Raw genomic sequence first — 16,458 nt, 5'->3', positions numbered from 1 at the left:
CCGGACCCTCCGCCCTCTCCAGAGTGGTGGGAAGGGGAGGTGGGCGTGGCCTAGAAGGAGAAGGTGGAGCTCGGGGAAGATGGCTCTCGTAACTAGGCAACCGGAGCGTCCGGAGATACACCGAGTGAGGGGATAGAATTCAGGCTAGGCCTATCCTTATATCCAAAATGTATTACTTGCCCAGTGTGGCTGCTTCTGTTCTGTCTCGAAAAATCCCTGAGATCCAGGGATTTGTGCGTGGATTTGTTTTGTTAGTGCAGTAGCGATGGGGATCCTCTAGGGTCCTGGTCAACTCAGACTGCATAAATACAGGAACAAATCACTGAGGCAATTATTATAAATTAAGGATAAGCCAGAAAATCATTTGTTAAATTGTCTTAATAGTTCAAATGGCTGTGATGTTTTAATCTCTATGTTTATGTGTATTTGTTATGTAAAATGTGAAATGTAATCATTTTTTATTTGCTGTTATGATTACAAAAGAATTTTATGTTCATTAGTTAATATGTGAAAAACACTGAAAGGAACAAGAAAGAAAATAATATTTATCATTCACCACCCAAAGATAACCAGTGTCAGCACTTTGATGTATGTTTTTTCCTGGATTTTCAGATACATGATTGCTGGCTATTTAATTTCAGCAGTTTTTGCAGTGTGATCTACTGACTATTTTGTAATGTTTCATTTTCATAGTTATGCAATATAGGGATTTCTGTTATATTCTTTGATAGAAAATGATAAGTACATTTTGAAAAATGCATGCATGTTAGATAAGTAGAGACATGTTTGTTCATTCAGTTTCCACAAATATATACCATCAAATTCTAATAAAAGAAAAGAAAGCCCTGGGAATCCCTGTGTATTCAAGGAAAAATAGTGGTTTGGAACTAATATTTAGGTTTTAAATTATTCTCTGATTTTTACTAACTCATCTCATGAGCTTACTGTGAACTTCTGTGCTCCATCTATAAATTGGAATGAAAATACCTACCTTGCAGTATTACTGATATGTAATGAAATATATATAGTGCTATTTCTGATAGCAGATTTTGAAATTGGTGTTTCTGTCTCATAAACATTTATGGCATGTCATATCCTCCAGGGTTGGGGATGAGAGGACACGGCAAAATAAGGCCAAAAATTAGCCATTTACTATGAGCCAGATATGTACTATTTCTGTTGACACACTTCCTAAAACTAGTGGTTCAAAACTTCAAATAGCTCTATTGTTGATGTTAATTCTTATCCATTAACTATGATTGGGCTTAAGTCCCATCAAAACACATATTTTAGATATAACTTTTGTCTTCCTGATTATCAAATCAGTTTTCTTTTGAATCTTTTAATATGTTTAGTTAACACTTTTCTAAAATTTTCTCCTTGAACTTTCACAAATTTACACTATTCTTGTTCTCTTCTTATCTCCCTAGCCATTCTTCCTCTGGCTTCCTATATATATTCTCTAAAAAACATGTTGTCTTGGAGAATTCGATTATTACTTCTGTGCCCATAGGCTGTTACTGTGTGACTGTTTCTTGAGCATTTCAGGAACTAAGATCGAAACTTTTTTCTCAGAACATGTACTCACACTAACTCTAATTCATAACTTTCCCAGATATGGTAGTGATATATTTCTCATTTTTTTTAAGAGAGAGAATTTTTGATATTTATTTTTTAGTTATCAGCGGACACAACATCTTTGTTTGTATGTGGTGCTGAGAATCAAACCCGGCCGCACGCATGCCAGGCGAGCGTGCTACCTCTTGAGCCACATCCCCAGCCCTATGTGATATATTTCTTATTCTAACATGCAGTCAGTCACAAAGCTAACAAAGCCAACTCTTTGTTTTTCAATATATTAACTTAAGAGCTGCTCATCATTTCTAGTTATCTTTTACTTAGAGTCATGAAATAGTTATTCCCATATGGAATCCAGCATGCCATGTATTTTGTTTTGATCAATGAAGTTTGAGTGGTACATCACTTTTTAGTGAAAGCATTTAAGAGCAATTCTCCATGTTCTCTCATCCTTTGCAGTGGCAGTCATGAGAGAGTATGTTGATTAGAGGTACCATAAAATCAAGGCAGCATGGAATGCTAAGCCAACACTGGAAGACAACTACCTAAAATTTGTGTAGATCTAGAATAGACTTCCCATGGCCAAGAAATAACACTTGTTATCTTAACCACTGTAATTTTATGATTGTTTTACACAATGTCATCTATTTTATTCTGAATGATGAAAATAGTCTTGCCACTATCATTCTTTTTGCCATAAATATTCCCAGGCTCAAACTATTGAATTGAGTTAAATATTTATGAATCACTCACTGTTTTAGGCACTAAGAATATAGTTGTGAACAAAACATAAGAGAATTCTCGCCTCATCAATCTTGAATTCTACTGATGGGAGGGATAATAAGGCAGATATCAAGCATAATTACGTATATTAGGTAAATTATTAGCAGAAAAATGGAATTGGGAAAATATAAAATTAAATGAGGGGATGGGGTTAGAGTTAGGAATGGTATTAGATTAAGAATTAAATTTTGAACACTTTGTATATTGTATATTTAGAAGTATATTCAAAATACATTTCAGTTGAATAAGATTCATCATGTGTTAATCAATATTGAGCTAAAGTTAGATATCATCATCACAGAGTGAACTTCTGAGGTAAATTAAAAGCCTGAATATTTTATCCAAAGATGTATTATTAAATTTTATTTTTAAGAATTTCAGATGATTTTTCAAATTTTGATACTATAATGTAGGACACAGTTTTGTTTTGTTTTTCTGTGAGCACTGATAACTATTGCTGGCACTGTGCTGGACATTTGCAGGACTAAAAAGATAATCACATTCAATCATAATCTTTGAAAGAGGAAGATTTTTTTTCTTTTGGTCAACTTATATTTCTTTAACATTCCCTTCTTCACACCTTTCATATTTTTATGTTTGTATTTGAGACAATTATTTTGAATGTTGTTGATTTATAGCTTTGGAGATTTTTCCCTCCTTGAGAAATTTGAGATCTCATAGTTTATATTCTCTTCTCAAATTGTCCTCACAAGGTGAGGAGATTCCCAAAAGGTGATTTTATTTGAAGTCTCATAGCTTACAGGTATTTAAATATTTATTAATTAAATATAATACTTATCAATTATTTTGTTTAATATAACCCAAACAATTCTACAGAGTTTTGAAGTGTATTTATATTTAAATCATTTGGGACTGAGAATAAAGTAACAAATAGACTGATTGACGGGGTGAAGTCAAAGAAACCAAGAAAGAAGACAATTTAAAAGAGTCATAGATATACTCAGTCATTCTTTTTATCTATTTGCCTTTTTTTTTTTCCTTTTCCTGTAGTACTAGGGATCTAACCCAAGGCCTGATGCATGCTAGTCAAGTGTCCTACCACTGAACTATATCCTGAGTCATTTTTATTTTTTTCTTTGAGCCTGGGTCTAAGTTGCTCAGGATGGCTTGAAACTTAAAATCCACCAGCCTCAGCCTCCCAAGTAGCTGGAATTATAGCCATGTACTACCACACCTGTCTTTCAATAATGCTTTTTTGCAATGAGTTGAAGAGGTTCATAACATGCCATCCCAAAATATGCCATTTTGGCATATGTATTATTTTGAGTCAAAGGCAATCAAGAACCAATAGAAGTCAAGAAACCTCTTTACTTTCCCCTCAACTGCCTAAAAATAATTAATTTCTTCATTAGTAAAGGAAATTGTGTTAGGTTTTTATTGCTATTACAAAATACCAGAGAAAATAATCTTAAAGAGAGGAAAAGTTTATTTTGCCTCTGGATTTTTTTTTTTTAAGAGAGAGTGAGAGAGGAGAGGAGAGAGAGAGAGAGAGAATTTTTTTTAATATTTGTTTTTTAGTTCTCGGCGGACACAACATCTTTGTTGGTATGTGGTACTGAGGATCGAACCCGGGTCGCACCCATGGCAGGCAAGCGCGCTATCGCTTGAGCCACATCCCCAGCCCCTTGCCTCTGGATTTTAGAGGTTTCAATTCATGTTTGCTTGGCCTGGTTGCAATACATTTTGGCAGAAGAGCAGTTGGCAAAAGAAAGCTGCTTACCTCATGGCACCTGGAAGCAAACAGAGACAGAGACTAAAGTATGGGATTCCCAATATTCTCTTCAAGGGCGTGTCCCCAGTGATCTTCCACTAAGCCCTACCTTTTAATGGTTACATCACCACAGGCTTATAATCAAGTCTTTGGAGGCCATGGTAGTTCTAAACTATAGCAAACTTACATTTGTCAATTAAATTTCCATTAGTAAAGGTATTTACTTGTGCCAGGAAGAGAGCTACTTTTGAAGACAATTTTTATTGCTGAAAAACTCTTACCTGCACAACAAAGCAACCCTTCTTGACAACACATTTCTTCTGCCTATCTTCCTTTAATTTGCCTCTTGTCCCTCCAACTTCTATACCATTCCATAGCTTAGGATGTTATATGTGTCAATCATTCGGCCACCGCCTTTGGTCTCATATTTTAGTGAAACTCCCTGCATGCATATGTAATTATTTATTGTTTTCTCCTATTAGTCTATCTTATGTCAATTTAATTTTAAGACAAGGCCCAGAACATACAAGGAATATAGTAGGAAGAATTTTCCTCCTTACAGAGTGAATGAAAATTCCTCAGCCCATGCTCTTATGAGAAAAAGTGACTCTAGTATTAATCAAATTCCACCCAGCTGCATCACAGAACTGTAAAAAGCTAGAGCTTGAAGATACCTTTAAAATATGGAACCCTATCAAATTTCACTCATACACATAAGAAAACAGTTGTTATTTCATTTGGGCAGAAAATAAATAATAAGTATGCATTGAATACTACTATTGGATACACGCTTATTGCTTTGTATGTTGTCTACTGAAATTATCAGCTGTATGAAAATCTATAAGCATCCCTATTTTACAGATGATAAGACTGAGTGAAACTTAAAAAGATGAAGCAATTTACTGAAAGCTACAATTAGTAAGTGGAAGAATATGAGATTTGAGATTAGGAAGTTTAGCTCCAGATGCAGCCCTAAACCTGTTTCACATGGGGATGTCTAAGGAAAAAAAACTAAAGGTAAATATGCAAAAAACAAAACAAACAGTTGGAAGGTGATGGAATTTGATACATTGTGTTTTTTTTTTCTTCAAAAAAAAAAGGAAAAAGAAAAAGAAAATATTTTTTCTTACACCACAAATACAAGACCCAAACAAAAATGTGTAAGATCAAAGCTATCCGATTTCTTCCATTATTTCTATTCTCTGCAGTCTTCCTAATGTTCTCCCTGACATCTAGGTTTGGATAACATCCTTCTGGGCAATCCATTCTCTCGCGACTTCTCTTCCTGAGCCTGGGGATCCTCAAAGTTCCTCAAAGTTCTCCTAGCCACTCAGCCTCCCTTAAAGATTTTTATTGAGTTCCCTTCTTCTACCTCTTCCCCTTTGTAAACTTCGCATTCTGGAGAAATGGAAAAGCTGGACCTTGGGAACTGGTGAGGAATGACAGGACGCCTGGCAGTATTTGCTAGGCCTCCAACACTCTCCCGGAGCCCTTCCCCCCCAGCTCCCAAAAGCTTCCTGGAAATGTCCTTGTTATCACTTCCCCTCTCCGGCTGGGGGCTGGGAGCCGGCGGTCTCCTCCCGCCCCCAACCCCCGCCCCCGCTGTTCCGGCCGGCTCTCGCAGGCTCTCAGACGCCGCCTCGCTGCAGTGCTCAAAGAGCAGTGCCCGGGCTAGCAGCTCCGCCAGGCGCCCCGCGCTCAGGCACCTCAGCAACGCGCTACTGTACTCGCCCGCGCCTCTGCCCGCTTCGAAATGAGGGTCTTGGGTGGGCGCTGCCGGGCGCTCTTGGCGTGCCTTGTCCTAGTGCTTCCAGTCTCAGAGGCAAACTGTGAGTAAATCAATAGTGTCTTGTTTTCTGCCTTCCCCAGCATTGGCAAATGAACTATGTGCCCTGGTTGGTAGGACTTTTTTTTCTCTAGGATTGCAGCCTCCTAGAAAGTTTCCCTTAAGTCCTGAAAAACCACCCATTGTATGGAAGCAGCTGTGGACTAGCAACCTGTGTAATGGTGGGGAGGATCAATATTTGCTCTACCGTGAGAATCATGTGTTGCTTACAGGACTGATGCAAGAACCTGGGTGACGCTAAGTATCAATGAAGGATTTAGAACGTGTACTCACCCCCTCCCTCCAGCTCCAACAACCTAGGATCCTAAAGGACAAGGATGAGCACATTGCAGTATGAGTAGGAAGAAAAGTCAACGCACTGTCCTCCCCCTGTACTAAAGCCTGTCCCCACCCTGCACTCCCCACCCCTAGTGAAACTATCCTTTTGCAACTTCTGGACTTTGAGCTTGTCCTGCATTGACAAATGAACTGTTTCAGGATAACCGAGGTTTTGCATAGCAATAGAAGATGTCTTTTTCTAATCTTGAAATAAAAGAGACTGTTAAATATTACATTTCTCAGATCATTTTGTACTCAGGATTTCTGACAGTGTGTGCCACGGATCTGAGGTGGTGGCGTGAATTCCTTGCACTTTATCTTTGTATATACAGTTCCTTATGTTCCCATACCCAGGTTCAAGGCAGTGTATTGAGTATGCTCTGAAAAATGAATAAAGAGTATCAAGGCTTTTGGTACATTTTATTTATCAGCTAATTTATTTTCTAAAGTTTAAGTACATTCACAATTTAAAGTGCTTTCTTTTGTTGTTTTATTCTCAGGAATTGGCACAAGAGAAGTAATTCTGACTTAAAAATAACATTTAGGGTACCTACAGCTCCAAAGTAAACTTTTCAAAGATGGCCATTTATTAGAATATTACTAAAATTACACTTGTTTTTATTAATTAATCATAAGGATGAATGATGTATTTTTAAATTTCTAATTTAAAGGCTAAAACATTACTTGTTGACATTATATTAAAGAGCTACAACTGCAAAACTTCAACAATCAAACTCCTATAATTAGTTATGGCTGTATGTGACTGTGTGCACAACCTCATCTATATGGTTCATTAGGACAACCAAATATTTGCTGAAGACCAGTGTTTAGAGGAAGAGAAAGGCAAAAGTGGCTTGCCACACTTCTGCTTATCATCACAGAAATTTGCTAGGTCCTTTATTTTTGTAGAGATTGTTAAATTTTGACTGAATCTAGGGAAAGGTAAAAATTATATATGTGTGTATATTACATATCCATGTATGGACAATAACACTTGTACATAGACACTGAAAACTAGGTAAATTAATTCTACAAATATATCACATAAGGAATAATTGGCCCTATAATGGTCATTTAAAATTGTGGTTGTTCAATTGAATTAAAACCATGTCTGGTTTACTGATAAGGAAACAGATACAGGGATTTTTGTTTCTGTTTTTTGTTTGTGGTGCTGGGAATTTAACTCTGGGCTTTGCCCATGCTAAGCCAGTGCTCTATCACTGAGCTGCGTCCCCTGTCCTTTACCACCCAAATATTTAAATTTTGAGATATAATTTGAACTCTAAATATTTTATTTATAATTCAAGTACCACCCTTAGAGATATAGTTGCTATTTAAGGAAAAGTTAACAAATTACAGGTGTATTTTTGAGAGAATTGATATAAATCATGTAGTTCAAGCTCATTTTAATAATAAATTACTCAGAGATGTTAATTGATTTTTCAGATATTATAGGTATGTGTGTGTATATATATGTATATATATAATTAGATGACATATTTTTATGTGAGAGGAGAATCTATGTATTTAAAATACATACTGTCTACATATTTTATTTCTTTCTCTCTAAGGACTTGTGACACAGGGAAATAGAAGGAAGAGGATATCTATTTTGGCTAGGCTAATTTGGCCTTATCTAGACTTCCACTTTTGCGTGGTTGCAGTCTACACTGGACATATTTTCCTTCTCCTTTTGTACTCTCTTCTTCTATAATTGTCCCTTTAGTTATTCCTTATCTTTTCTTAAATTCTCTTTGTTTCAAAGTCCAAAATATTGCACTCTGGAAAGATTTGATCAAGGTTATGTTACAGTTAGGGTTTGTGCAGTAAAATTTGAGGACAGCTTCTGATATAGCAATAAGAACAATAAACTCTATGCCATATTCTCTTACCATCCTATACTAGGAAACCTAGTAATGTTTTCTATAATACACACTGTCCACCAACTTTAGTATTCTTTTTGTAGCTTAAATGATCTGTCTAAATGATTTAAATCTTCAAAATATTATAAGAAACCTAATAATACATAGATCAGCATTTATTACCTATGAGCAACAACACTATTCTTGCCATCAGAAAGAAGGAAAGAAGGAAGGAATAAAGGAAGTGTTAAGTGGATTTATTAGAAGTCTGTTGAGTGCCAGGTGCAGTGGCACATGCCTGTAATCCTAGTGGCTTGGGAGGCTAAGGCAGTAGGGTCATTTGTTCAAAGCCAGCCTCAGCAACTTAGCAAGGCCCAAAACAACACAGGGAGATCTTGTCTCTAAATAAAATATTTTTAAAAGGGGCTGTGGATGTGGCTTAGTGGTTAAGTGCCCCTGAGTTCAATCCCTGGTACCAAAAAATAAATAAAATAAAATCTACCCAGTGGCATAATGGACAACCAGACCTAGGAAAGCCAGAGACTTGCATTTAGGTGATCTATATAGTATGAACTCACATATTGTACTTTAGGAACTGCCATCATATAACTCCAATCTACCTGTCTTCTAGTCCTCTGTGTCTCTGTTCATGACTCCTAGGAGGCCTGATCATTTTGACTTTGCTTTTGGCTCTGAAGTCTTGTGATTAACAGCTTACTAGAATCATATAAAGTACCAGAAGGACCATTGCCACAAAGGAATGCATTCTTGGAAGAAAAAAGATACAAGAAAAGTCTACACATTCTAATTATTGACTCATAATATACACACTTACTTCCACAAATACCATTTGAAAATATTTCTCTAACATAATTCAAGTAACTATTATATATCAGAAAAACCCCTCTTCAATAGGTTCCAGTTGCCACATTCAGCAAGGAGGACCTGAGGGTACCATTTCCTAATTTAGTATCAATAGGTGATGGCCATATTTCCACTGGTTTTGTGCTGTACTTCATGGATGAAATGATGTTTTAGTGTACTAGCACATCTTATATGTGCTCCTTCCAAAATAAAAGACAATACAGGTAGTGGCTTTAGTACTTAATCATCTCTCTCTTTGTTATAAGCTAGATCTTGGTAATAATTCCATCACTGTTCATTTTCTAACTCCCACCTCTCCCTGAGCAGTTCTGGAGGATTAAACTTAGGGCCTTATGCCTGCTAGTGAACACTTTACCACTGAGCTACATTTCTAACCTTCCTATCTCTCTTGTCCTCAGAAAACTCCTCATTTTTGATTCTTGTCAATGAGATTAACCACACCCTTATTCAAGAAGAACCTGAGCCCTTGTTGTTCCTCCCTGGGGATGATATACCCATTGCCTCTTTCACCATTTCTGTTGTGAATAAGAGTTATTCTGGAGGAGTTCAACTCTTCCTAATCCTGGTTTATATGTGGCAATAATACTATTTTTATTGATTATTGTCATATTATTATTGATATTTCAGAATAATACTTTTCTTTTTTTCCCCCTAAGAGTTGTAAAGAACTTCAAATGGCTATATAACAGTCTCAGCTTCTAACCTCAATGGAAAGTATATTAAGTCCCATAGAGAATGCATTCCTTCTTGGTTCTGGAGAACCCAGATGATGAGAAAAGAATGCAAAAAACTGAGACTAGGTGACTGTATTACTTTCCTAGCATGCCATAAAAAAGCACCACACACTGGATGGCTTAAATAACAGAAATTTGTGCTCTCATGATTCTGGAGACTTGAAGTCTGGTTTCAAGGCATCAGCAGTATTGATTCTTTCTGCAATGTATGAGGGAGCATTTTTTTCCATGCCTTTCTCCCAGTGTCTGGTTGCGTTAGATGCATACTCCCTGTGTTTTAAAATTGTCTTTCTTCTGTACATATCTTTCTCTAGGTCCAAATTTCCTTGTTTGGTAAGGACACTGCTTACATCAAATTAGGGTCTACTTTAATGATTTTAAATTGAATTTATTACCCGCCAAGACACTATTTCCAAATAAGGTCACGAATTCGCTAATATTGAGTGAATTAAGATTTCCGTGTCTTTTTAGAGGATATAGTTCAACCATAAAAATCACTATATGTCAAATTATGATAAGCACTTCATTCCTGTTTTTGTTCATTCCTGACCTGTGCATTTTGGTTCAAAAAGCAGCACAAGCTGGGCGTAGTCGAACACAACTGTAATCCCAGCTAATCAGTAAGCTGAGATAGGGGGTTTGTAAGTTCTAGGCCAACCTAGGCAATTTAGCAAGACCATGTCTCAAAATAAAGAGGGTTAGATGTAGCTCAGTGGTAGACCACCAGTAGTAACCCTCTCCCACACACACACACAAATAAACACTATGTATTATTGATTGCTGGCACAGAAAATATACTGCTTTTTTTTTTTTTACCACATTTTGGAAGATAATGTTGTATCCCAAAGAAAATGACTGAGCTCCCAATAACTGATTCCCCAATAATCAATTTTTCATCATAATTATGAAACTATTTTCCTTATATATTCAGAGATCAGATGGACGGGTGGAGAGTGAATAGATAGAAACCACATGAAAGATTCAAGCCAGAATTTTTGTCTCCTCGTGTTTGTGAATTCTTTCTGTTCCATTACACCAAGGAATGTCTGGCTTTTCAGTGTTATTTATTGTGTGCCAAAGTTTGGTCTAGGATGGCATTAGCCAGTCAAGCCAATTGTTAGAACTGAAGCTGGCAGCCTTAGTTTGCACATGGAATGAGAGTAATGATATTAATACATTAGTCCTGATTCAAAATCATGGTTTTGCCTTTTAAAAAGTTTTTCTATTATTGTGTGACAGATTAGCACAAATTTAGCAACCTAAAGTAACAGAGTGTATCTCATAGTTTTGAAGGACAGAAAGTCCAGGCACAAATTCAGAGAGACTACTTAGGGTCACAAGACTAAAATCAAAGGGTCATCCCTTGCTGAAATCTCTTCTGAAGCTTGGAGTTCTCTTCCAACCTAGAGTTCAGTTTCTTTCAGCTACAGGACTGAGGCCCTTAGCTCTCTGACTTTTCTACCATTCCCATTTTGTGAACCTCTCTATAACAACGCAATTTGCTTAGATAAGCTCAGCAGGAAAATGTTTGCTGCTGCTTCTTGTCTCTTACCTGTATTTTTCAAATTTGAACTTGGTATACAAGGCTCATGATCTAGAGGCTTCTATTCTTACCTCTTTCTATATAATCTGCCCTTCTTCTCAAAAAGAGTTATTCTTCCTATGTTTTTTTTTTTTCCCATTCTGGTTCTTCTGTTTAGATGACTTTTCTTTTTTTTCTTTTTTTTTTTTTAATCACACCCTAGCTTTCTCTGGTGGTCTGTTCAAAGTCCACTCAAACTTTAGAATACTTCATAAGATTTTGTCCATTATTTTAAAAATCATGATTGGAGCTTTCTAGAATCATTCCCCCATTTATATTAAAGAATGATTTAGAAAATTGTCATTTTTCTCAATTATTATTCTCTAGTATTTAAAATATTATTTGGCATGGTTTTATTTTTCATACTCTTTTTCTTTAATTTTATACAAAGGATAAACGAGAAGTACTCTTTTATTGCTTTTCTTGGAATCCTTTGATTTTTAGAATTAACAAAAAAGCAGATTAATACATTATTGAATAATCTCTGTTACAGGCATTAGTTTATTTTTTCATAATCTTGTACTAGTTAGGATAAAATAGACTATGGAATAATAATATTTGAATTCCCCAAACTCCAACTTAATCTCCAAATTTTCATATCTCATTGATTTAGCAATATTAGTGTTTCAGTCAGCTTTTTTGCTGCTGTGACCAAAAGACCTGACAGGAACAATTTTAAAGGAATAAAAGCTTTCTGGGGGCTTACGGTTTCAGAGGTCTCAGTCCAGAGAAGGCCAGCTTAATTACTCTGGGCCAGAGGTAAGACAGAACATCATGGTGGAAAGGGGATGGCACATGACGGCAACAAGAAAAAAGAGAGGGAGAGCTGTGATCACCAGGGACAAAATATATACCCCTAATTAGCCACCTCCTTTAGCCACACCCTACCTGCCTGCAGTTATCACCCAGTTAATTTCTATCAGGGAATTAATGCACTCATTAGGTTTAGACTCCTATAACCTAATCATTTCACCTCTAAACTTTCTTGCATTGTCTCACAGATAAGTTTTTGGGGGGACACCTTATATTTAAACCATAACAATTAGAATATATTTATTAATCGTGTAAGTCCAACATGTTTTCCATCTTAATTATACAAAATGATGCACATGGCATGCAGTGCCCCTGCAATAAAGAGAACAATGGAGGAGGTGTACTTAACTGCCTTGTTGGAAATAGCAAAACTCACTTGTGTTTTTTGCTCAAATCATTCTACCCCAAGGAAACACTTGGAATGGTTTGTTAGCATTTGCCTCTGTCTCCTCTAAAGTTAAAATTGTTTCTTTCTCTAAGGGAGTATAAATACTCATTGCATATTTAACTTTTGTTGATATATTTAATGATCTGAATAAGATTTGTGATAGCATAATTAACTATGCTTACCAACACACCAGCTGCAGACTCCATTTTATTACATTGAGTTGGACTTTAATATAGCAGAATAAAAAATAAATGGTAATAGCTGATATTGAAAGTATTTCTATGATAACAACAATTATTAACTTATAAGTAAATATATGGAAAAACACCTTTAGATTTGGAAAGTGAAATCCTGAAAAACAGTCATAACTCTGTTGTTAAAGTGTGGCTCATGGACTGCTTTACCTTAGAACATCTTAGAAATGAAGTATCTCTGGACCCACCCCAGATGTACTGACACAGAATACAGGATTTAATAAAATTGTCAGATAATTTCTATGCACATTTAAATTTGAAGACATTCCAATTTATAAGGAGATAGCAGGGAAGATAGAGAAATGGTCTGTATTAAGAAATGAACAGAACGGAGAGGGTTGGCAGTAGAAGGTGTTGGTTAACTTTCTATGATGAAATATCTGTGGCAATTAATTTATATAGATAAAAGATTTATTGGGGTTCATAGATTTGGAGCTTCCAGTCCAAGTTCAAGTGACCCTATTATTTTGAATCTCTAGTAAGGTTAGCACATTGTAGCAGCAGCACATAGCAGACTGCTTCTTTATTATCCTGGCAGCAGAAGAGAATGAATGGACCACGGACCCACAGTTTCATTGCAGGTATGTGCTCAGTGCCCAGAGGAAATCTCATAACACCCCCATCTCCTAAATACCCATAGCATTTCTCAGTAGTACTACTGGGAGACTAAGCCTTTAACATATGGACCTTTGGGGGACATTACCCTATTTAAACCATAGTAGAGGGCAATCAAGGAGAGAGAAGGGGTGATGTTAGAGAAAGGAGAAAAGAAACTGAGCAACATGGCATCCTATGACTAGAAGGGAAGCAGAGAAAGGCTTTTAGGAACTGGCATTTTGAAGTTCCACTTAACCTTGCTTGAATGTAAATAACTGCAGATCTTCTCACCACCTCCCCTCCCTCTGCCTTGAGTCAGTTCTTTAAAAGGGATCAATTTCCACAACTAAGTTGACTAAGATCAATAAGAGGAGAGTTCCAAAAGATGCAAATGAGATGAAAAGTTTAGTAAAAGCAAACACACAAAACCAACCATGAAGAATCTGAGCTGGAAATGAATGCAGAGGTATTGGGAGAGACATTAAAATGTTTATCAGGTGTGGGATTTGGTTTCGTGTCATCATTCAATGAATCAGAAAGGGCAGGATTACACTTGTCTTGACATTAGGAAAATTCAAATTATCTTTGCATTAGAAAGATTTGCTTGTGTAGAATTTGTTAATGCTAAAAGGAAAATAAATCTTGATGATGAGGGGGAAAAAAGCCTAATATGCCTTGACTTGTTCTATTCAATGCTGCATATCCTTTTACCTAAATATTTGTTTTATTAGGTTTTATGCTACATGAGTCTGGGAAATACATATGAGAAAAAATTATAATAATTTTGGGGGGTTGAGCAAGAATCCTTGAATAATTCAAGAATAAACAACACCAATATTCTGAAAAAAGATTAGAAGGAAACAGCATATTAGTAATGGGTCTATTTTGAAGGTGGGTTTAGAGGCTATTATCCCTTCTTTACTTTTTGATTTTTCTAAATATAATAGGTTAAGCATATTAACTCTATTGTGGAGGAATATCCCTGCTTTGGTATGTTTATTACACTGTTCTAAATACAGAGATTGGATTCTCCAGGCTTAAAGGGAAATAATGTAATAAAATTATAGAATAGATGCTAAGCCTTTCTACAGATGAGTAAAGCAATAGGACTAGTTCTAGTTCATCAGTGTATTTCTTCTTAGTCATCTTGTATGTTTTTTGAAATGGACTTTAAAAAGATACGTTCAAGAACAATGACTTTAAATTTTCATGAACACAATGAATTGTGACTTTCTGCATTATATGATATTTTCTATTTTCAAAATGGCACATTTGACATTTTCTCAATGAGCTTCACAGCTATTCTGGGATATACCTCCCTAGCTATCTGAAAATGTTTCCTTTACCCTGCCTTTCTCTGAAGTTATTATTCTGTCTTTCTCAGCTTATTCTCATTTGAACTTAAGAAGAAATAAATTATTCTGGAGGTCTCTATTACCCCTCCTCTCACTCTCCAACTGGATTGGTAATTAAGAATGTTAAAGTTCTATTTTTTTTGAAATTCACTTCCTTTTATATCTACAAATATTTTCATTTTCTTTCTGCTTTTTTCTTTTCTTTCTTTCTTTCTTTCTTTCTTTATTTATTTATTTATTGCACCAGGGATTAAACCCACCAGTGCTTAACCCTGAGCCACATCCATATATATATATATATATACATATGTATATATATACACATACACACACATAATTTTGAGACAGGATCTTGCTAAGTTGAGACAGGGACTTGCTAAGTTGCTTAGGGCCTTGTTAAGTTGCTGACACTGGCTTTGAACTGGAGATCCTCCTGCCCTCAGCCTCGCAAGCCGTGTGCCAACATACCTGACCTGCTTTTGTTTTAATGATCTTTACTTTCCCTTAAATATTAGAGTTTTCTGGAGTTTATTTTATTTTTAATTTATAAATAGTTTTATATATATATATATATATATATATATATATATTTACAGAGTAGTATGGTGTTTTGATACATATATAGTGAATTGATCAAATCAGGGTAATTAATATATCCTCAAATCCTTATCATTTTTTATAGTGAGAATAAATGAAATTACCTTTGTATCTGTTTTGAAATATACATATAGCTAGGCACCAGGGCACACACCTATAATTCCAGATACTTGGGAAGCAGAGGAGAGAGAATTGCAAGTATGAGAGGAGCCTCTGCAACTTAGCAAAACCTTCTCAAAATTGAAATTAAAATGGCCTGGGAATGTAGCTAAGTGGTAGAACACTATTGGGTTCAATCTCTAGTACTATGGGAGTCAGAGGAGGGATACACACACACACACACACACACACGCGTACATGCACATACACACACACACACATATATATTTATGTAGAATATTATTATTAACCCAGAATTTCATTTAGCTATTCTGGGCTCATTGAACATCTTTCACCAGTTTAAACTACTAGCTCTGTCCTACTAATTTCCTCACATTATGCAATCTAATTTGAAAATACAATTATGGATTTAAAAAAAATAATTTTGTATTATCAATAATCGGAGACCAATATACAATTTTGCTTTATATTCTGCTAAGCTTCTTGGTCTGCATATATACATTACAGAATAAAATATGTTAGTACAGGAATGGAATTCTGCTTTACACATTATTTGTAACCTGATATATTACATTTTCAATAATGATGATTATTATATCAATAGACTAAAAGCTGTCAGGATTTAAATAATTTTCATAATTTTCCATTATGTGTGTTCATCATAATATATTTAATTAGTTTAATATATTAAATAAATATTAGTTAAATATGTTATACTTAGTTAAATATATTAATTCCAGTGTTTTTCTTATATCATGGTGATGAACATATCCATATATGTTCCTTTATATATATGTATTTTCATTAATTAATTTCCTAGAAACAGAAATGTCAACTGAATATCTAAATAGTGTTATTTTTAAAAGTCTTAGGTATATATTATTAATTATCCCTCTGGAAATCTGCTTTTAAGAGTAGATTTTGAGGAGGCCTAGCTCCTGTCATCCTTGTCAACATTGGACATTAACTTCAAAGAAAGCATTTTTTATCAATGCAGTAGTAATAAAAGAAGGG

At 35.4% G+C, this 16,458-nt stretch overlaps 1 protein-coding gene across 2 annotated transcripts in view; it reads left to right on the top strand.

Annotated features, from left to right (window-relative positions):
- The first annotated feature begins 5,686 nt into the window (after positions 1-5,686).
- The window catches only part of Pros1 (protein S), an 89,620-nt gene continuing 78,848 nt past the window's right edge, over positions 5,687-16,458 (top strand). Inside the window, exon 1 of one of the 2 annotated variants that reach the window (XM_021734208.3) lies at positions 5,687-5,922. In XM_021734208.3, coding sequence (XP_021589883.2) covers positions 5,847-5,922 — 76 coding nt within the window. In that variant the 5' untranslated portion in view covers positions 5,687-5,846. The remainder of the gene's footprint in view (positions 5,923-16,458) is intronic. The other variant, XM_005336756.3, reaches the window with a different exon arrangement.

Source organism: Ictidomys tridecemlineatus, chromosome 3 (assembly GCF_052094955.1).
Source record: "Ictidomys tridecemlineatus isolate mIctTri1 chromosome 3, mIctTri1.hap1, whole genome shotgun sequence".
Taxonomy (NCBI): Eukaryota; Metazoa; Chordata; class Mammalia; order Rodentia; family Sciuridae; genus Ictidomys; species Ictidomys tridecemlineatus.
This window is presented reverse-complemented; position numbering and strand designations above follow the sequence as displayed.